At 45.7% G+C, this 23,105-nt stretch overlaps 1 protein-coding gene across 3 annotated transcripts in view; it reads right to left on the bottom strand.

Annotated features, from left to right (window-relative positions):
- Positions 1 to 23,105, bottom strand: part of LOC308270953 (F-actin-monooxygenase MICAL2) — a gene marked incomplete at both ends in the record, with an annotated part of 94,638 nt that overhangs the window by 54,110 nt on the left and 17,423 nt on the right. For all 3 annotated transcript variants that reach the window (XM_080707093.1, XM_080707094.1, XM_080707095.1), the window contains 2 exons: positions 1,172 to 1,288; positions 5,036 to 5,243. In XM_080707093.1, coding sequence (XP_080563219.1) covers positions 1,172 to 1,288; positions 5,036 to 5,243 — 325 coding nt within the window. The remainder of the gene's footprint in view (positions 1 to 1,171; positions 1,289 to 5,035; positions 5,244 to 23,105) is intronic.

Below are 23,105 nucleotides of genomic sequence, written 5' to 3'. Positions count from 1 at the left end.
TGCCATGTGTCACAAAACCAGTTTGATCTTCTATTTCTTGCTCAAAATGTTCTATTGTAAGGCACACTGCTTTTTGTAAAAGAAAGCATTTTCAGGTGAAACTTTGGCTGGTCCTTCAAATTAGCATTGCACGCCCATTAGAGGTAATGGCTAAGAGGACAAAAGTCTCTGAGTGCCAGATGACAAAAGTCTAGTCTGCTACAAAACCCAATAAACGCCTCCCCTAAATTCCTGAATATGCTGGCAGATGAAAAAAGGGAGGTGTGCCCTCAGCAAGAAGGCATGAGGTCTGCAATACCAAACTGACTCAAAACTCCGAGCCTTGTAGGCAGAAGGTTTTGACAGTAAGAAGGGTGCAGAGGCTTCCTGAGCAAACTCTGACCATGGGAGTCTGGAAGATCCCAATCTAACTAAACACATTTAAAGGAGGAAAAGAAATATTACTAAATTGGACATATCTATATGGCTCAATTTTATGGTTTATAAGTTAAACTTTAGTATGGTTAAAAACATTATGCTCTTCCTAGATACCTTGAAGTTTTATTTTGTAGTTGTTCTAGAAGGCTCACTTTATTTCTTGGGTTCCGAAATATTCTGTGGGCATGACAGGTACATCTATATATGTGTGAGCTCACACACACAGCTTGTAGTACAAGTCAATAAAATTTACCAAGCCAAAAAACTATGTCTTCTTTCCTGCCACTTAGAACTTACCTGTCAAAGTATTATCTCCGCGGGGCAGGGTGACCAAATGACAAAATCTTTTGTTTGGTTTTGGGTTTTTTAGAACTAGGAATTGAACCCAGAGGCATTCTACCTTTGAACTACACTCCTAGCCCTTTTTATTTTTTTATTTTGAAACAAAGTCTTGCTAAGTTCCTGAAGCTGGCCTAGAACCTGCAATCCTCCTTCAACCTCCAAGCACTGGGATGACAGGCATGTTCTACCACACCTGGCTCACATGACAGGTTTAATGGTTTAATAACAAGTCCTCCAGGAACTGAAGAACAAACCCAAAGCAATAGCAATGGCCAAAAAAGGTAAGCTGTCCTCAGACAGAAGTGTGCCAAACAGCTCCCAGTAAAAATAACTTGCAGAAACACCCGCTGTAAATATGACTTCCAGTTTGTAATTCTGAACTTTGGGATAGGAAAGGAAAACTATACTGTACTTTGATTTTCTTGATCTTCAGGAGGCTCTAGAACCTTCACGAACTCCACATTCACATGGATTTCCACTCCCAGTATCAGGGCCACCTTGAATAGGATGAGCTGCAGTTGACGAATACCTGGTAGGAAGGGAGGAGAAGAGAGACAATCCATCAGGAGCAATGCCTGAGTGCCACCTGTATGTATTCTTTGCTCAGGGATTGGAGCATGGCGGTGTACCAATAACGGTCATTACTGAGTGCTGAGTTTGTGCCAAATATGCTGTGTTTTCTCATTCACTCTTTGCAGCAGGTTAAATGTTTGGGACAACTGTTATCCTCATTTTATAGTGAGAAATTGAGGCATAACAAGGCTAAGTGACTTGCTTGAGGTCACACAGTAGCCAAACTAGAATGTGGGCCCAGATCTGTCTGAATCAAAGACCCTGTTCCAGCCAATGGATGCCGCCACAAGGAGGAAGGCTCTGTCCTTCCTGCCTCCATCCTAAGCTGGGCTCTGGGCTGGATAAAAGATAGAAAGATAGAAAGAAAAGAAAAGAAAGGAAAAGAAAGAAGGAATGAAAAGAAAGAAAGAAAGAAAGAAAGAAAGAAAGAAAGGAAGAAAGAAGGAAAGAGTCAAGGGCCCTAAGTAAAGCTGGTGATAGAATGGCCCATTATCATAGGAAGCCTCCACCTGAGCTCTGGCTCTCCAGTGGTAAGGGCATGGTGGGGAGCTCTCTCCACAAAGCTGGATCGTGGTTCTACTCCTTCTATTCACTCTTCACAACTCCCCTAAATGCAATGGCACAAAACCTCATTTCCCTATCTTGCCCCACACCATTCAGTACAAATGGGCATCCTTGCAAATATTTTTTTCTGCAGAGTGAGACATCTGAAACTTTCTGTGGAGCTGAGCATGATGCTGCATGCCTGTAATGGCAGTGCTTGGGAGGCTGAGACAGGTTAGCCAGGCTCTCAGCAACTTAGCAAGACCCTGTTTCCAAATAAAAAATAGAACAGGGCTGGGGGTGTAGCTTAGCATCTCAATCCCTGGTACAACATGAGAGTAAACTTTCTGTGGGTCTCTCTGTATTTGGTAGGCTTAGTTCATTAAACATTTATTCAGCATCTCCAATGTGCCAGGTGCCATGCTAGGTACAGGATGAGGAACACACCCTCCAGTGGAGGACACCCAGGTGAACAGACAGGGTCAGGCATGGTGGTGGGCGTGGCAGGCCTGAGCTGGGGTCCTGCGGACCAAGAAAGGAGGAACCAAGAATAGCAGACCCTGCAGAGAGACAAAGGTACAGGAGGCCAGGGTGACAGGAACCCAAAGCCTTCTAGAGGTGTGGGTCAAACTCTCTTCAGCACAGTGGTAGGGAAAAGTCAGACTGCTATGGGAGGAAGGGGAGTGATGGTGCAGACAGTCCATATTTCTCATTTCTAGAATAAGTAGTTGGGGGTCAGGAGCAGGAATGGGCACCCACAGAGGCGTGGAGGATCTGCATGAGGGGAAAAGCAGGCCGGTGAGTGGCAGGGGAGGTGGGGGAGGAGCCAAGGGGGACCTCAGTCAGGAAGGGGTGACCAGCTGTGCCTCTGGACTGGGGGCCTACAGAAGGCAGAGGAATAAGAAGTAGAGGAGGCTGGCAGGGAGCGGCACAATGGCTCCTCTTCTCAGAGCCCAGGAGGGAGCTGTTTGCTAAGCATCAGGAGGCTGCGGTGGAGGCTTGAACCGCCTGAGTGGGGAGCAGAGGGGGATGGTAACACAGGACATGCCCAAAACTGCTGAGCAATGCTGAGCTCCAGGACACAGCTGGGGCTGGAGACCGCAGATGATCTGAACAGCAGCCAGTCGGCAGCTCCGAGGAGGCCAGGCCACCGCCGGTCACGAAGCAGCCTTTCCAGGGGAGGCCTGGCCTCTCCTTGTGGTGTCAAACTTCTGCCTCTGGCTGGTTCCAGCACACAGTAAGTGCTCAGTGAATTTCTCCTGCCTCCCTTCTCACCAGGCTGGAGACAGCCTTGATGATTCTTCTGATTATTCCAGTCCCATTCCCAGAGTCTTTCTGCACTTCTGTATACTTGAATATTTTCCAAGGACGAGGGGAGAAATGAAAGCCCCAGGGCTGAGGGCGGGAGGGGCTCCTGGATGGGGAGCCGGCTGACAGCCCCAGGACCACGAGGCCTAGTAGTGCCTGCTAGGAGGACCTCATAATGAAGGGGGGTTCCACATCGCTCTGCACTGGTAACTGGCACTCATTCTTCCCTGGGTGGGATGGAACCTCCTGAGCACTGATGCTGTAGCTTCTTGGCAAATCCAAGTTTCCCCCCTTCCCCACTCGACTCCTGGAATTTTGACAACCCAAAGTGGGAATGAACTTCAGGGCCACTGCTGGTAAATTCTCCCGCATCTGAGTCAGTTGCACGCTTTGTGGCCAATGCTTCCCTGCAGTGGTTCTCGCCCAAGCCCACTCCCTTTCCCCACCCACTCCTGTCCTCATAAGGAGGTGGCTCTCAGGGCTCTCCTGTCACCCCTCCCCATGGAGAGGACCGGCTGGGAGAATGCAGCTCTGGATTCTCAGGTTTGGGGCCCACAGCTGCTCCTCACTCTCTGGACACCGTGGGATGCAAAGCGTTTTCCTGAGCACCTACTACATACCAGGCAGAGTGCTATGCACTGTGCAAATACGATCCTAGCTAATCTTCTCAGCAGTTCCAGGAGACAGGCATTAATCACAGTTTATGGGAGACAAAACTGAGGCTTGAAGTAAGGATATTTGATTCTTCCACAGAAATGGAAGAGACTGATTTTGGACCTAAGTTGATTTCAAACACTTGAAGTCTCCCCTCAGTGTTAACCTCCTTGACTGTCATGGGTCATTGCTGCTATATAAAAAATGGCTACAGACCCCCTCCCTGCAAAGTCGTGGGCAGGAGTGCTGCCTTCTCTGGAGCCTGGCAGCACAGACTCTGTCCCAGAGACGTAGCCTTGACTAATCCCAAGCAAAGGGCCTTCGTCTATGAGAGTATTCAGGGATAGCCCAGGACCTGAAGTCTGTGTTCTCTATTTCCCTTTCCATTCTCCCTAACATCATATCTTGATGCCGTCTCTCCTGTTAGAGTTCAGGGAAATTTTGGTATGGAATCTGTCAAAGAATATGAATCCAGTCATGTCATTCCTTTGTCTAAAACCTGGCATAGAAGCTGGGCGTGGTGGTTCATGCTTGTAATCCCAGTACTTGGGAGGCTGAGACAGGAGGATCACAGGTTTGAAGACAGACTCATCAAGTAGTGAGACTCTCATCAATCTAGTGAGACCTTGTTTCAAAATAAACATAAAATAGGGCTAGAGGTGTAGCTCAGAGGTAGAATGCCCTTGGGTTCAATTCCTAGTCCATAAGACAAATAAATAAATATAAATAAATAAATAAATAAATAAATAAATAAATTTTGCTATGGCTCCCCAGAACCAGCAACACAATGTCCAAACTTCTTTGCATAAGAAGGTTCTGACTATCTGGCCCATTTAATATTTTTGTGTGGCTCCTTCCTCTGATCTTCTCTAGCAAGTGTAACTAATCCTATTAAAGCATATTTTACTATTGAAAACATCTTGACAAGCTCCCTGAGACAGTGACACCTCTGACTTGAGTTTCCACATTTCATTCAGTCATTCAACAGACGTTTACTGAGCATCTACCAACATCAAGCACTCTTTTATGCCCTGGAGGTAGAAATTCTGGTGCACAGGGCCTGGATAAGACACACAGAGGGCCTTCGCTCTGTGTGTTTGTTGGACTTGCCAGGAGGGACAATAGAATAGAGAGATACACCCGCCCAGGGTCCGATCTTGGCCTTGGTAAGACCACCTGTGACCCTAGCCCCACTCACTGATGTGGTCGATGGAGCCGGCGCAGAACTTTCCATAGAACTTCTTAGCTCCCAGGCCGCGCAGGTCGTGGATGGTGAAGGGCCAGAGGTGCAGCACGTTGTTCCGGGAGAAGGTGTCCCTCTTCTCCACCACGACCACTTTGGCTCCCAGGTAGGCAAGCTCAATGGCAGTGCGCAAGCCACATGGTCCTCCCCCGACGATGAGACACTAGGGAGGAAGAGGAGAGGCGTTCAGTGACCTCGGCGTCTGGTCGGTAGTGTACCTGAGGAGCACCCAAAGTACACAGCACATGCACACGGAGCACCTGCCATTCACCCCCTACAACCGCACCGGCCACTGTGTGAGCCCCATGATGACAAAGGCACGGAGACTTGGGGAGAAGGCACAGGAAGATGTGCACAAGGTTCCCAGTGAGGCTGGACCAGGTTTAAATCCCAGAGCTGGCATTTGGCCTCTCAGTTCCCTCATCTGTAAAGTGGGTGTGTTGAGAATCATTTAAAACCCTCATAGGGTTATTATAAATAGGATCACTTTGAAAAAGCATACGGTATATCTTTGTGATCTTGGATCAGATAATTTTTTCTTAGGTATGATACCAAAAGCACAAGCAACAAAAGAAAAAATTGGTAAACTAGACTTCATCAAAATTAATTAATTAATTATTTTTGTGGTACTGGGGGTAAAACCAGGGGCTTATTTTTTTTTTTTAATCTCTGGGCTATAATTCCAAGCCTATTTTATATTTTATTTGGAAACAGCGTCTCAATAAGTTGCTGAGAGCCTCACTAAGTAGCTAAAGCTGGCTCTGAACCTGTGCGATCTTCCTTTCTCAGCCTCCCAAGTGTGGGGATTACAAGCATGCGCCACCACGCCCGGCAGACTTCATCAAAATTAAAACACTGAATGTTTCTAAAAATGCTTTCAAGAAAGTGAAACGACAACCCCACAGGTGGGAGAAAGTGAGTCACCTATTTCTGATAAGAGCCTTGTATCCAAAATATGTAAAGAATTTTTGCAACCCAGCAATAAAAATATAAATATCCTGATTAAGGAATGGACAGGGAATTTGAATAGACATTTCTTTAAAGAAGGTATACAAATGGTTGGTAAGTACATGAGAAAATGCCCAGCACCATAAGCCCAGCAGAATATAAATCAAAGCCACGATGAGATGTAACCTCACACTCCCTAGAATAGTTATACTAGTAATGAATTTTAAAAATACTGAGAATAACCTGTGTTTTGGTGAAGATACAGAGAAATTCCAACCCTTATACATTGCTGGTAAAAATGTAAAATGGTGGAGATACTTGGGAAAAGCCCAGTGTTCCTCAAATAGTTAAACACAGAATTACCATGCAAGCCAGAATTTCTATTCCTAGATATATATATATATATATATATATATATATATATATATATATATATATATACCCAAGAGAAATGAGAACATACGTCTCTATAAAAATCAATACATGAGTGTTCAATAGCAGCATTATCCACAACAGCCTCAACAATTCCAAATGTCAATTAACTGACAAACAAAATATGATACGCCCATACAGTGGACTATTATTCAACCATAAAAATAAATGTAAGTCTAACATATGAATGGATGATAAAAACACTGTGCTAAGTGAGAGATTAGATGTAAATGAATGCATATTGTATATTTCTATCTATACAAAGGTCCAGAATAGGCAAATCTATACCGACAGAGAAAAGATTTGTGGTTGCTAGGGAATGGGAGGAGGAGGATTGGGGAGTGGCTGCTAATAGATACAGAGTTTCTCTTTGGGATGTTCTGGAATTTGTGATGATGTATGTGTAACTTTGTGAATATACTAAAACTGTTGAATTGTATGGTTTAATTGGGTGACTGTCATGGCACATGAATTAGGTCTTAATAAAAATGGCATGAGAAAAAAGCAGATGTACGATCATGGCATACGCTGGTGTGAATGTTGTTATTCTTATTGCAGAAAACTAGTCCCTATAAGGTAGTCAATTTTAGGGCAGGGGTAAATTCGGACTTTGTAATAATAACCGGAACTGCATGTGGTTAGTTCTGTCTGGAACCCAGTAGGAAAAAAACTAATCCTGCCTCACAGACTGGAAATGACTTCACAAATGAGGGTGTTTAAAAGTTATTGTTATTATCACTGTAGCCTATATCTGTTGAACACTTAGTACATATCAGACACTATTTCAAGTGTTTTATGTGTTGTCGCTCCTAATCCTCATGACAAATATAAGTAAATATTATTGGTCATTGGAAGGAAGACTATTATGCCCATTTCACAGATGGGGAAACCAAGGCACCAAAGCAGCTAGTAATTAATAAGTAATAAGGAATCGATAATTATTAATACATAATTAATTAGGAATAAGCCTATGGCTTCAAAAAATTAAAGGACTATGCCAGAATTCGAGCCCAGGTGGTCTTGCTCCAGAGCCCACAATGCTATACTGCTTCTGGTCTGCCAGGAAGAACAAGAATAGTAACAGAATATTTCAGCTGAGAGAGAGAGAGAGAGAGAAAGTTCAGGGTAGAAGGAGAGAAGAGACAGAGACAGAGTGAGAGAGAGAGAGGGAAAGAGAGAGGAAGTAAAAAGTAAGTTCAGGGTAGAAGGAGAGAAGAGAGACGAGGAGCATTGTCTGGAGCCTATGCTTTGGGACATGTGGGCAGAGGTGACAAATGGCTCTGTGCAAGTTCCACGCTAGGTCTTCAATGGACTCTGCCCAGTGTACAAGACAAGGGTCCCTCCCAGAGGAGGCACAGCCTATTGGGACAGAAGGGGAGACGCGCTACGGCCTGGAGGGTTGTAGTGAGATAGAACCACCGAGGGGCCCGGGGGCTGTCTATAGCAGGGAGCTGGTGGCAGTCTGTGAACCCCTTCCTGGTAGGAGCTCTCCTAGGGCAACAGCAAGATCCACGCCCATCCTCACTTCTCCACCTTGCAGAGGCATCTGGAAACTTCCCTCTGCTCCAGATCAACCCTTATCTTACAAAAACACATTCCCCTTCTCAGAGCAAATACTCCATCCTCCAGTTATCACTCAGCGGGGCGCCAGGGTCCAAAGGGAAAGTGCAGTCAAGCCTGTCCACAGCTCCCACACCAGTCAGTGTGGGTTACTGGTCAGAACCTTCCAGAGAGTGTGCGGACACCCAATTAGGGGAAATGAAGTCACTGCTGAGATAGACATCCGTGAGACCTCGGGGAGTGAGTGGGTGTGTGGGGCGCGGGCTTCCTCTCTGGCTTGGAGGTGCCTGGAGAGAACCCACCCCCCAAGCCCAGCTCCTTCCTTATCTCACACCCCAAGCAGCTCCTGCTTGCATAGCCAGACAATGATGGTCATTTCAAAGCCCGCTCCAAACCCCGAGCTTGTGAGATTTGCTCTGGGGTTAAGTCTGGATTTGCTGCATTTCTTTGTAGTTACTGCATCTTTTCCTGTTTGCAATTCTGTCACTCTAGGGCCTGCGTGCAGCGGGTGGAGGGTGCAGGGTGAAGAGGGCCAGGCAGGAGGCTCCTGCAGGCTTCCTTCTGCCAGGCCTGACCCATCACAGCTCCCCAGACAGGGCAGGAGACCCCTCCCCACCTGCCCAGGGTCTGCTTTGCCTTTTGTGTGCCAACAGTAGCCACGCACTACTTCTGTTCCTCCTGGCTACACCTGAAATCCCGTGGGCAACAGCTTAGCTTTCCTGCAATGCTAAGCCTGGGTACATATTTGGGGTCTGAAATTTCAGACATGCCAATCATACCATAATCTAAAGTCAAAGGAAATACCAATGGCCGGATTAGGCAAAGGGAGAGAGTTGGGTGCAGATGTTTTCAGGGTGAGGGAGAGAGCCTGTTGGCAGGGCCCACGCCAGTTCCCCTTCAGACATGCTTGTTAGGATCAGCATGGGGACTGGGCATCCTGACCAGAGGCTGAATATCCAGAGCCTGGGCGGAGGAATGGCAGAGAGGAGGGCTTCCTTGGAGTGCCGCTGTCGATGCTCTAGAGGCAGGGTGTAGCCCAAACAGACCACAGAGGCCAAGGGCTGCGCTAACTCAACCCAAATGAGCTCTCCACTTATTCCAGGTGATTGATGCCCAAGACTGACTTCCCAGAAAGGAACATTTCATTCAAATTCAGCCCCCAGGCCTTCCTGGAACCCCTGGATCAGACTGTCCACTCTTCCCTGTTCTCCTACCACTCTGTGCCTGCAGCCAGTCCTCATGCTCCTTGAAAGCTGCCTGTGTCATCTGCATGTCCCTGTGCCCACAGCCCTGCCTGGGGCTGGCGTGCAGGAGGCTCCAGTGCACGGCTGATCGATGAATGGCCTTTCCACGCACTCCCTGCTCGCCCGCCCAGGCCTGGCTCTCTCTGAATCGGGGATGTTTGGTGCATGTCAGCCAGGGTTAATGTCTGCCGATTCCCACCCAGACTGAGGGAGCAGGGGTCTGCCAAGGCCACCAGCATCATGGACATCAGCATATCTGTGTGCTAGGCTACATAAATTATTATTCACTAGGGAGCAGGCCAGTCCAACACTAGCAGGAAGTCCACTGTATAGATAAGCTCGGCAGAGTTTAGGCCGCAACGTTAGTGGAGTGGAGAGACAAACACCATGTGGAAAAATCGCTTTTCATTTATCAAGAAGCAGGAGAGGGGACGCTGGCCAACTTGCCCAGTTGGGACACCAGGGGTGGGATGGCCCCAGCTCACACAGGACCCTTGCTCCACATCGGAGGGGCCTGCGAGCACAACCCACTCATAATGACGTGGCACGTCTCCCATCTGTTCCTCTTCCCAGCTGACTAGTGAGTGGGTGTGCAGGGACTGGGCCTCGAATGTGCAGGGGACTCAGTCTCTGGAGAGATTCCAAGGCAACTGGAGCTGGGCAGGGCTCTGAAGTCTGCAGCCTTCATTTGTGCTTTTATGTTTGTTTGGGTACTATGGAGTGAAGCCAGGGTCATTCTACTGCTAGCTATACCCCACCCCTTCTCATTTCTTTTATTTATTTATTTATTTATTTATTTATTTATTTATTTATTTATGTACTCTGGGGCATTCTACCTCCGAGCCACACTCCCAGTCCTATTTTTTAGTCTTTTTATTTTTGAAACAGGGTCTCAGAGTTGTGAAGGGCCTTGCTAAGTAGCTGAGGCTGTCTGCAAACCACGACCTCCCGAATGCTGGGATTACAAGCATGCGCCACCACTCCTGGCTCCTTTTTATTTCTTATTCTCACACAAGATCTGGCTAAGTTGCTGAGACTGATTTTGAACGTGCAATCCTCTTGCCTCAGCCTCCCGAGTCACTGGGATTACAAGTGTACACCACCACACCCTCCGTCTGCTTCTGAATTCTACCTCTACGCTCCATGACCACTGTGTGTGCTGATGTCACAGCAAGGTAGCGTGCAGAAGGCCAGTTGGTGGCCTGCCCCTGCCCCACATCTCACCCAGAAAGGGTAACTAGGACATCTCTACTGTGCACCCAACATGGTCTGCCTGCTGGCCACTGTCTTAATTACACATGCATTTTATCCTTGCAAAGGAAGAAGGTGTTACGTCAACACACCTAAGAAAAGAAACTGAGGTGCCGAAAAGTCAAGAAGCTCGCTGGCTCTCCCTTTGGTATGCTGGGGTTTGAGTTAAGAGATGGAGACAGGAGGGGGAGAGATTTTCCCAGGGTCATGTAGCAGGGAGGTTGGATGGCAACCCGGGCAGCTCTGCGGGGCTTGTCTGAGATTACAGCCTGGTCCAAGGGAAGTGTGAGATAAAGTGAGGTGATCTCTCTCCTCCCCTGCACGGGCAAACGTGGCCTCCAGAGTGGAACCAGAGTTCAGACCGAGTTCACGGGGCCTCCGCATGGAAGGACGGCCCGTTCCCTGGCTGGACTTCACGAGCTTCCCCGGGGTGGAAGGAAGCTCACCGGCCGGACAGAGCTTGAGCCTGTGAAGGTCCCGAGACGCCACAGTGACAGGTGCCACTGCAGCGGAGTTAGTGCGGGCTTTCTGTAGTGAGATGGTGGCCCTGGCAGTGAGTTGGGCATTGGGAGATCATGCATGGTGCTGTCTCCCTAGTAGCACACTGACCTGCAGGTCAGCTCCCTGGGGCAGTACTCTGGTGCCGGGGACGTGCCACCAGACTTCCTGGGTGGCTCTGCAGCCTCACTGGCCCTCAGGATGAGCTACTTACAAGCAGGAAGTCCCTGTTACTGGGTTACCTTGGGCAAAATAGCTTTCTCAGAATTGTAGGGTGGAGAGCTTTCAAAATCAAGGTGCCACCCATAAACCTGTGTGAGGCTTGCCATGGGACCTGGCCTCACAGTCTCACCCTGAAGGACAGGCTGAGGGGGGTGCAGAGACATGCAGCCCCCTGAGATTCTAGCTACTGAGGAGTCTCTGAGGGGGCTGGCTAGGCAGGGCTCTTCATGGAAGCTTCCAGGGCCACGAGGCAGGGAGCTGATTCTCATCTGATGGACATGATCCTGCATGGTCCTGACTCTGTCCTGCATCTCCATCATACCCATTTATTTCTGAATAACAATTACACACCACTTAATTACTTCAGAAAACAGAGAAAATCTTTGGAAAATATATCCTATTTTCTATGCTTCTCCTAAAAAATTTAACTCAAATTCTTCTGAGAAATATCCCATCCCTAACTGGAGTTAGCAGTGCAAGAGTTCTGGATGTGGGACAGTTTTATTTTCAGACTTTCTGCCCTCAGCCTCATGAGTTAGCCCAGAGTGGACACCTGGCCTGGAAGTTCTGAGCACAGTCCTCGAGGCCTGCTTCATCTCAGGGTGCTGTTCACACCTCCTGGCATTTTACTCTGTAACACATGACTTCCTAGGCAGGGTGAGAGTGCCACCCTGGACCAGCCCCTGTCAGCGAAGAGATGTCAAAGTGCCAACTCAGTCCCTCCCAACCTTGTTGATGCTTGTGTATCTTGGCCGGGAAAGATGACAGCGATAATGCTGTCAATTGTAGCAAAAAAAAAAAAAATGTAGCTCCCACTTATTGTCTGCTTATAATGTATATTCGTGGTCATTTGGAAGGTGAGAAAACTGGAGCTCAGAGAGATTAAACAAATTCACCCTGGTTATAGACCTAGAGTTAGAACTTAACCTCTGGTCCCAGTGTCCCAGCTCAAAGTCAAGGTCCTGTATTGATTCTTCCAGGTTTTCATGGGGTGTCATACAAAAGATTATTGATATTATCCCTCCCATTCCAGCTGTGTAAGGACTGGGGAGATAGCTCTGTGGGGTTGTAGGTTCATGTTCCCACACCTCAGTAAGCTGGCTGGGGACTAGAGAAGAAGAATCTCAAACACCATGAGTACTAGATTGTTTGGTACTACCTGTGCCTGCTACTGAAATTTGAAGAAGAAATAAATTGGTGAGTTTGATTAAGAAAGGATCCCTCCAGGAGATGGACCACGAGTGGAGAATTGAAGCTGAATATTAGAGAGATAAAAGAAATGGCATGCTGAGAAAGAAGATAGCAGCTTGCGTGGCTGGGGAAGCCTGGATGTCAGACTAACCAGTTTGGATTTTACACTATTATGGGTTTGGAATAGAATGAAAGTGCACTTTAGGACAATGGGTTCCAGAGAATGGCAAAAATAGTGAGAAGAGAGAGAAGGAACTAGAGGTGGAGCGAGCCATCCCAGGAGTGCGTGAATGGCTCTCCAGAACCTTCACCCAAACTCATCGGTTCTCAGGCCTGTCGCTGCTCCTCTATCCTCCTGACTCTACAAATGGAGTGTCCAAGACCTAGACTTAGTCTCGTCTCTTCTTGATCTTAACACCATCTACTTCTATGGCTTTATAAAACCCATGATGTTCAATATTATGCCAACCCTGAAGCTCTCCTGGACTTCAGAATCCCATAACCATCTGCCTACTGATATTCCCAGCTGGTCTAATAAGCATCTCACGTGGAACCGATCCACAGCCAAGCTCTTAAGCCCATCGCTACCTGTCTGCCTCTCATCATCACAGTCTTGGTAAATCGTGTCCATTCTTCTAGCTGATTAGATGAAAACTTGGAAGCTACCTCCATCATCCTCTCTTGCCTCACAGCCATCTACCAGCAAATCCTTTAGTCTCTCCTGATGGAACAGATTCAGGATCCAGCTGGTTTTCATTCTTCTGTACTGGCCCCTTATCCAGTCCCCCATCCCTGTTCAGCCTAGACATGAGCATGCCTACCTGGTCTCTGGCTCCCAGTCTTGAGCCTCCAGTCTCCCCATGGGGCAGCCACAGTTGTGTCAGGTCATGCCCTTCCCAACTCATGACCTCCTGTGTTTTCCTGTGGAACTCAGAACCCAGAGCTCAAAGCCCAGCCTCCTCGTGGTGGCAAGGCCCCACATGACCTTTCCCTCCAGTTTCTTTCAGTCCCTTCTTCTCTGCTCTCCTGCTGATGGCTTAACCAAGCACATAGGCCTTTTTTTTTTACCTGCTTCTCTGCCTGGTACATTCCTCCTATAAATTGTCTTTTTTTTTTTTTTTCTTGAGGTACTGGGGATGAAACCCAGAGGCATTCTACCTCTGAGTGACACCTACAGCTCTATTTTTTTTTATTTTTTATTTTGAAACAGGGTCTCACTGAGTTGCAAAGGGTCTCACTAGGTAGCTGAGGCTATCCTCAAATTCTGATCCTCTCATCTCAATTTCCCGAATGCTGGGATTATGAGCATGCACCACCACACCCGGCTCTAAATTGTATTTTAAAAGGAATCTATTTCAGAAAATATACAGGCATGTTTTTCTTTTCTTTTCTCATATTAATATCCAGCTTTTAAAATAGCATTTCTAATATTTGTGAATATTTTCACCATCTACTTTTATATATTTCTAGGATCCTCTCACCTTGCCTTTTTTTTTTTTTTTTTTTTTGGTGGTACTGGGGTTCCTGGAAGCCCTTCTACCTCCATGCTACACTCCCAGACCTATTTTTTATATTTTTATTTGGAAACAGGGTCTCTTAAGCCAGTGCGGCTGGCTTCGAACCTGCACGATCCTCCTGTCTCTGCCTCCCAAGCGCAGGGATTACAAGCGTGCGCCACCACACCTGGCATCACCTTGCCATTTTTATTCTAGTAGCTTTACTAGATTTGTTTTTGCAAAATTTTAGTGTAACAATTTTCAAATATATAGAAAAGTTTCAAGAATTTTAGCCAACACCAAAATACCACTTAGATTCTATAATTAGATTTTACTCTTTTTGTTTTATCTTGTATCTATCCTTCATCGATCCCTCTGCCCATTAATCAGTTTATCTTATTTTAGTACATTTTAACTAAGCTCCAGAATCAGTATATTTCTTTACAAATACCTCAGAATGCATGTCATTGACTAGAGTTCAATATTTGTCCTTTTTAATTTTATTTTTATCTCTAAATTATTTATTTTTGGGGGGTTAAGGTAAAATTTAGACAGAATAAAATGTATATATCTGAAACACATCACTCAATGTGAAAAAGTATTCCTCCTCTTCCTCTTCCTCTTCCTCCTTCTCCTTTATCTTCTCTTGATATTGAGTCCAGGGGCATTCTATATCCAAGCTATATGTTTATTTTGAAACAGGATATTGCTAAGTTGCTGAGGCTGGCCTCAGACCTGCAATCCTCCTGTCTCAGACTCCCCATTTTGCTTCTTAACAGCACCAGTTGTCTGCCCACCAATGGTCTCTCCTCCTGTAAGCTCTGTCCACAGAACTATGGTGCTGGAAGCTATCTCAGCAAGGAGGTCCTAGCCAGATCAGAATTCCCTTAGGAGAAAAGAAGCCACATGTTCTTCTGATATCCACAAAAGGGGGTCACAAAAATCTTATACTCTTTGAGGAGAAACAGGGAAAAGAAATTCCTGAGATGGGTTGAGTCAAGATACATTCAAAGCTAAAAAATCCAGGGCTAGTTATAATCCCCACATGGAAAAAAAAAAAAAAAGCAGAACTAAAATACATAAACAACCCAGCACCCAGAAATAGAACAGTTCATTTTTAGCATTTTCTTTTTCTCTTTTTAGTTGCTTACTCTTAAAGCCCCTAGGTTCATATAGGGGTCTGCACATTACAATAATAAAAGCTAAATGTGTGCCAGGCCCATTTTAAGTCCATGTTCACAGTAACACACATCATCATCATCCGTGTTTTACAGCTGTGGTTGTGAAGCAGTGAGCCCAGATGTCTGGGTGTGAGACCACACATTTCACCACTGTACACAGAGACTATTGCAGAGAGCCAGGGGGAGGCAGGTGGCAGACCAGGGACCCAGCCAGTCTCCATGCTCCACAGCTCAGAGAATTTGATATTTCAAACCTGCCTACCTGACTGTGCTAGCCAGTTTCTCACTGCTCTTACAAATACCTGAGAAAAGCAACTTAGAAGAGGATTTATTTTGGCTCATGGTTTCAGAGGTTTCAATCCATAGCAGGCTGGTTCCAAAGCAGGGATATCATGGCAGAAGTTTTGGTGGGCAGAAGCTGCTATCTCATGGTGGCCCAGAAGCAAAGGTGGCGGGGGGAATACACTCCCAGGGCACAGCACCTCTGACCTACTTCCAACTAGGCTCCACTTCCTAAACTTTCAGCTTAACCCACCGATGAGGTCAAAGCCCTCATGACCTAATCACATCCCCAAAGCCTAACCTCTGAACAATGCTTGCAATGGGATCATGCCTTCAACACGTGAGACTCTGGGGGACACTTCATATATAAACCATAACACTGAACTCTCCTGTGGCCTCTGCAAAGGCAGATGCAGCCCAAGCCATAATCCTGGCACAGGGAAGTGCTCTGAAAAGAGAGGAGACTACATTTGAGGGTCTTCATGCAACATTTCTGTGATTCTCATCTCCCCAGTCTTGAACTTATTGGCTCTGTGTTTCTGGAGAACCCTGAATAATACACTACCTGTCTCTTCCCATCTGTCTTCTTTGGGGAAAAAAGAAAAAAAATATCCCTCACCTCCTTGCTCTTCCCTGAGAATACAACTTTCCTTTTGTTAAAATTCTCTGTAAGTGACAGAAATCTAACTCAACCTAGCTTAAGGAAAATAAACTAACAAAGAACACAAAAATAAAAGAAGGATCCTGGAAGTTTTCAGAATACGAAAAGTCAGACAAAGGCTGTGACAGCTGGAACCAGGGGCTTGAATTCCTCAGGATTCTGTTACTTTCTTATCCTGCCTTCCTTTAAACGACAACACTGCACTATATATTCATATTGCTAGTGTTTTCATGCTTATGTATTTCTATTGAATCAATTTTTTATAATGAAACTATTAGGTAATTAGGTTAACAAATATCAGTTTTTTTTAAAATTAATAGTGTCAAAATGCCATCCAAAAGAAAGAAAACGAGAGAGAAAGGGGAGGAAGCTCAGGAAGTTCCAGTGGGCCAGCATCCCTGGAGGACAGTCCAGCTTGGTGGCTGTGGGAGCAGCAATGCTGGCAGTGCTTAGCAGAAAACTTGGTGGCTTTCCGAAGAAGCCAGCAACATGGGTCACTTAATCCAGTGTTAAAGGCAGAACACAGGATAGGTATCAGCACTGTATACTTTCCCAGCCCAGAGAACTACCAGAGCTGCCACCAGCAGCTGTCCATCTGCCTGATGACAAACTCGACAGATGCCGCAGCCTGGAGTCACGTGAGGCTTCTGTGAGTGTCTTATCTATTTGCGGCCAGGACTGCTTTCAGGATATGCACTCAGTCCCTACCAGGATCATTGCTGTTCCCATTTCACAGCTGATAAATTAGAGCTCAGAGGTGAAATGACTTAACACAGTGTCTGTTGAACTCTGGCTCTGCAGTGAGCACGGTTCTATGTATGTCACATGTGTTAACTCACTCAAGCCTCACGACAGCCCCAAGATGAGGAAACCAAGGCCCAAAATGGCTCAGCAGCATGGCCAGGCGTCATCACAGTTAGCAAGTAGGGGTACTGGCATTTGAAACCAGGGGTTCTAGATCCAAACACAAGCTCATCTCCACCATACTGCACACACTGAGGACCATACAGCTAAGAAAGGGCCGAGTGTACAGTCGCCACCAGGTCCTTCTGATGCCAGCATCTGACTTGTACCTCTACATTGCCCTGGCTGTCACCTCCTCCAAAGTGTTAGGGGCACTGCTCCTTGCTGGCCTCTTTCCACTCCCTCGTGGGAACTTGAAGTGCATACACTGACATCCCTGCATCCCCTGACCACTGACGTCCACAGACAAGGATGACTCCATCAGTGGATGAGGGCTTTGTCCCAGGCTGGTCTCTACAGAAAGGCCACTATAAGGCCTGCCAATGGACCTGCATGAGACAAAGCAAGGTGTTTTTTTTAACTGTCACCAATTCCTATTCCTCAGAATTCAGCAAAGGAGAGACTATTTATCTGAGGCCAGCAGCTGTCCATGCAGCTAGCCCCTGCCTTTCTGTAGCTGGAATCTGTACCAGTACTTATGTCCACAGTTAACCGCACACCCAGAGTCTTAGTGTGCCCCCAAGAAGGGGACAACAAGTAAGAATGTGCTGTAAGAACACACTGCAAGAGTAAGTTGGCTATTCTTATTTCCCCTTTCTCTGAAGCTTCTTGTCTCCAGGCAGATTCTGAACAAATATGGCTCAGGGATCTCTGCATGATACAACTTGGGTATGCAGAAAGGTCAAGACTAACCTTCTCTGGATTGAGAAGCCTGGGAAACAGTGAAGAAGTGAAGCAGGCAGCTCATTTGCCTGGATCCCATTTGCCTGGAGCCTGAGTGCTCAGGAGGCTACTGGACCATTTTTTCCTTTTGCAGCAAGTTGCCCAGCCATCTGGCCTCACAGGTGCATGCACTGTCTGAGCTGGAAGGATCTTAGATCAGGGGTCATCACATGTTTTCTGTAAAGGGCCAGGTGGTAAATATCTTAGTCCTTTTTTCCCAATTGCTGGTTTACACAACAAGTTCTCTACTCATGACCCTTTATCCTTACAGGGTCAAAGAAGGTATTTGAGGGAGCACATAGGCCATTTTTATTTTTATTTATTTTTATTTTTTAATTTTTTTGGTGGTACTGGGGTTCCTGGAAACCCTTCTACCTCTGGGTTACACTCCCAGACCTATTTTTATACTTTTTACTTGGAAACAGGGTCTCTTAAGCCAGCGCGGCTGGCTTCGAACCTGCACAATCCTCCTGTCTCTGCCTCTCAAGCACGGGGATTATAAGCGTGCGCCACCACACCCGGCTCATAGGCCATTTTTAATACCTCTGGAGTCTAATGGATTTTCTTGCTGGTCCTCCTGCCTGGGACTTTGCACATGTTTCTTTCCACCATTCAGGTCTGAGCTCAGACATCACATTCCTTTAAGATATCTTTCCAGCTCCAACCCATGATTCTATCATATTTCTCTGCTTATTTTCTACACAATGCTTATCACACTCTTATATCCCTTTTTTACTTATTAACTAGTTCCCTCTGTGTGTCTACCAGGGGCCTTGCCTCTCTTACTCATGGGTGTGTTCCTAGAGGCTGGAATAATCCCTGACTCATAGCAGAGTACCTGCACGTATTTTTGCCAAATGAATAAATGAATCAAATCAATCCTATCTTTACCCCAACCAAATGAGGATGTACACAGAAGCTAGTTGAAATATAATAGTATTTTTGAAGATACTGTGTTAGAGTTTTAGAGAATAATCTTATGAAGTGAGGGATAAATGAATATATGGAATATAACTTATTTCCTTATATAAATAAGTACTTAAAGTTAAGAACTCAAACATACTTATCTCTTAAAAAGCAGAGATAAATTTTAAGCCCAGGTCTATCCTATTCTGGGCCCAGGGTATTAGTGAAGCCCTGACTTAATTTTGCCTAGGATATTGTTAATTTAGTGTGAAAATGTATTATCCATGGCTGATGAGAAATGCCAATGGCAGCGATGTGCCGCTGAACTTTGCAAAAATAGAAGAAAGTTAGTTACCGGACATAGGCAAGCTCATTTGTTAAGCAATTTGTTTCAAACTGTAGATTTGGGAGGGAAAGGAAAGAATGAAGTTGGAAGAAAGGTAGGGATTTTCTCACATTTTACCAATGAGATGCCTAGGCTCAGATCAGGAAGTAACTTAGGATGTCACAAAGTCAGCTCAAAGTAACAGCAAATCATCAGGTTTCTCAAGGGTACAGCCATTTGGTCAACTGAGCCTTGACTCACTTCAGAGGCTAGGATACACATCTGGTACCCAACCTGCAGAAGACAGCCATATGGGGGGGCAGTTTGGAGTCCTGATGCTCCAGAAGTCTATTTCCAGTGTGTCAGCACATAGAAGCCTTCCCCAGCCAAGGAGCCAAACACTTCTCAGACCAAGGGAGGAAGGCGAGGCCCTTCTAGCACTCACACAAGCTCTCCAGGGATTCCAGACTTGCCAGTGGAACATAGTTTTTACTCAACTTGCAGCTGCCATGAAAGAAATGAGCAAATTCACTCAGAAGTTCTCGGTACCTCCAAGTGGATCACCTTATACCATAAGTGGCTTGTAATTAGAATGTTTTCAAAACTGTGACTAGACCACAGTGTCTAGACATCAGGAGACTCCAATCCTACATCATCCTGCCCACCCACGATTACCATGCAATAGATGCCTACAACCTGCCAAAGAACACATTATGTTTTCTTTATCAAAGCATCTATAGGGGCACATTTCTGGAAAGTCTCTCCTCACAGCCTGCTGGAAGCTACTTGGGAACTCTTTCTGCTGCCAAGAGGAAGGCATGCCTGGGCATCCAGAGCACCTGCTCTCTGGAGGCAGGCCTGGGCCAGTGGGACATAAGCCACAGCTTTGGTAACACCCTCAGGCTGGCTCAGGAAGTCCACATATGGAAGGCAGGACTTCCAGAATCTGGGTCTACTGCATCACTGCTGTAACCCTCCAGGGAGAACAAGCTACTTCCTCATCCCAAACTCAGGGAGGTAGTTGTGGTGGCGGTGATGATGGGGTGATAAGATAGGTGAAGACATGGTTTAAGCTCTGCTGAACTATTAAAAGAAAATATGGCGTTTGCAACCACTACCTTTAACCCCCTATAATACTTGTTTTATCTCTGTGAGATAAGGGGAAAAGGATAGCACTCAGCATTCATTCATTCTAAAAATATTCAACGAGATCATCCTTCTTCTAGGCAACTTGTGGGTGCTAGGAAAATACACATATGTCACATTTCCTGCCCACAGGCACTCACATTTTAGCAAACACAGACAGTGGAGGAAATGTCTTCCCAAGCAAGATGAAGTTCACCAGCCTTACCCACAAAGCAGTGGGAAAGAACAGAGGCATGGACGTGGAAGGAAGCCATTCCTGGGCAGGTGAAGGGGTCCCACTAAGGGGGAATGGAAATGGAGGAGGGCTGAATGACACGCTTAACCTGTAGAGATTAAGAGTTTACAAATTTGGATGAAGGGCAGAGTAAGGAAGTAAAACTGACTCGGATTCTCAGAGAGGGAGGAGGCTGTGAACTGAAACTCAGAAAGAACAATACATTTAGGGAGTGGGAGCAGGCGGGAAGTATGAAATTAGAAATCTGGCTTGAAATTTGTTGAGTGTCAAGGTACTTATAGAAAACCTGGGTGGTACATAGAAATCCCAGTGGTTGATCCAGAGAGCCAACAGAGCAAGAGACACAGATGTTTAGCAGTAAGAGTAACTTCTGTCCAGTGGTGGTCGCCTATGGATCAGCTATGCTACACGTCAGTCTCGCCTACTCTTGACGAGAATCCTACAATGTGGGCGTTATTGTGTCTATTTCACAAATAAGAAAATGGAGGCACTGAAATGTCAAATAACCTGCCTGAGGCTGCAGAGGTCTGATTTGGGCCATTATGCTCTTTCTTCTGTGCCCTACGATCTCCAATAAAGCCACTGCAGATGAGAGTTTAGCTCCTCCAAAGTGAGAGTAAAGCAGCGCTGTCCATTGGGATGGGTTTCCTCAGCCTCAGCACCAGTGACATTTTGAGACAGATCTTTTTTATTGTGGGGCTGTCTTGTGCATTGTAGGGTGTTTAGCAACATCCCTGGCCTCTACTCACTAGATGTTAATATCAATCCCTTTCCCCCTGGTGTGACAATTTAAAATGTCTCCAAATATTGTCAAGTGTCTCTGGGAGGCAAACTTCACACTGGTTAAGAATCACTGCAATAGAAATACAATGTGAGCCAAACATGTAATTTAAAATTTTCTAGTAGCCACATAAAAAAAAAAAAAAGAAGTAATGCCGGGTGTGGTGGCGCATGCTTGTAATCCCTGCGCTTGGGAGGTTGAGACAGGAGGATCGCACAGGTTCGAAGGCAGCCTCGGCTACTTAGTGAGACCCTGTTTCCAAATAAAATATAAAATAGGTCTGGGAGTATAGCCCGGAGGTAGAAAGCCTCTGGGTTCCACCCCTAGTACCACCAAAAAAAAAAAAAGTAATAAAAAGAGAAAACTAGATAAAATTAATTTTAACATTTTATTTAATCCCATAATCCTAAATACTATTTCAACATGTAGTCAATCTATAAAGTATTAATGATATTTTTTACGATCTTGTTTTCATACTAAGAGTTTGAAATCAGCTGATTTTTTGCATTTAGAGCACAGCTCAGAGTGGACTTGTCATATTTCAGGTGCCCTAGTCACATGGCTGTTGGTTCCTATACTAGACAATGAAGAGCCTGAGGAGAAAAAGGAATTGCCCGTCTTCATGAATAGATGAATGAGGAGGGGCAAAAGCAATACCGAGTGGTATGGCTGGGTCATGTGATGGCTCCATTCCTAGTCTTTTGAAGAAACTACACTGATCTCCAAAGTGGTTGTACTAGTTTAAAATCCCAACAATAGTGTATAAGCATTCATTTCCCCCTACTTCCTTGGCGACTTTTATTATTGTTTTTATTCTTAATGATGGCCATTCTAATGAGAGAAAGATGAAATTTCAGGGTAGTTTTTATTTGCATTTACCTGATTGCTAAGGATATTGAACATTCTTTTTCATATATATATATATATATATATCATTTAAATTTTGTATTTCTTCTTCTGAGAAATATCTTTGTCATTCAATTTGTACATTTGTTGTTTCTTTTTGAAGGGATGTAGTTTTTTGAGTTCTTTATGTATCCTAGATATTAGTCCTCTGTCAGCACAGTAGCTGGCAAAGATTTTTCTCCCATGCTAAGTGAGATGAGCAAGACTCAGAAAATCAAGGGCAATATGTTTTCTCTCATATGCAGAAGCTAGAAAGAAAATGGAAACGAAAAGGGACCTCACAAGAATGAGGAGAGAGACCATTAAAGGAATGGAAGGAGATCAGGAGAGGGAGGAAGGGAAGTGAAAGGCAAGTTATGGGAAACAGTCCAAATAATACCATGTGCATATATGACTGTATCACTACAAATTTACCATGTACAATTACAATGCATAAAAAATAACAAATAACAATAAAAACAATGTTGATACTAATAAAGCAATGCTGACCAACAGACAGAGATGCAAGACACCTTTTTGAGGATTCCAAGAGCTTGAGGTTTTCCTTTCCCCTCTGAGGATGTCCCCCTAGCACCCCACCTAGGGGATAAGAGTGAAGGAAGGTGGAGGGGAACCAAGGATAGCCCTGGGGAGGGGACCGGGGAAAGCCCACCCACACAGACGATGGTAGTGAGTGTGGGCTTTGAGGGAAGCAACCACCAACCTCCAGCACAAGGCAAAAGTCAGACAGATGCAGATGGCTCATCTACACAGAGGAACGCCCAGTCTCTTCTACCAGCAGCTGCTGACGTGGGGCTGATTCCAGCCCAAGGAACCACAGAAACAAAGCCTTCGAAACCACAGTGACTGAGTCAACTCAAATCACTTTGAGAAAAGCCAAGACCCTTCCCTGGGACCACTCAACCACAGATCAGCACATCCTTAGGGTTATTCAACAAAGGGTTGAGGGCTTGCTGCTGTCTGGACTTCATTTCTATAGCTACTTGGCCACTGCTATCCCAGGGAGGGAAGGATTACTCCCCATTGTGTAGATAGAAACACAGGACCACACCCCTAGAAAGTGCCAGGCCAGGA

This window comes from Muscardinus avellanarius (assembly GCF_963383645.1).
Source record: "Muscardinus avellanarius genome assembly, chromosome: 1".
Classification (NCBI taxonomy): Eukaryota; Metazoa; Chordata; class Mammalia; order Rodentia; family Gliridae; genus Muscardinus; species Muscardinus avellanarius.
This window is presented reverse-complemented; position numbering and strand designations above follow the sequence as displayed.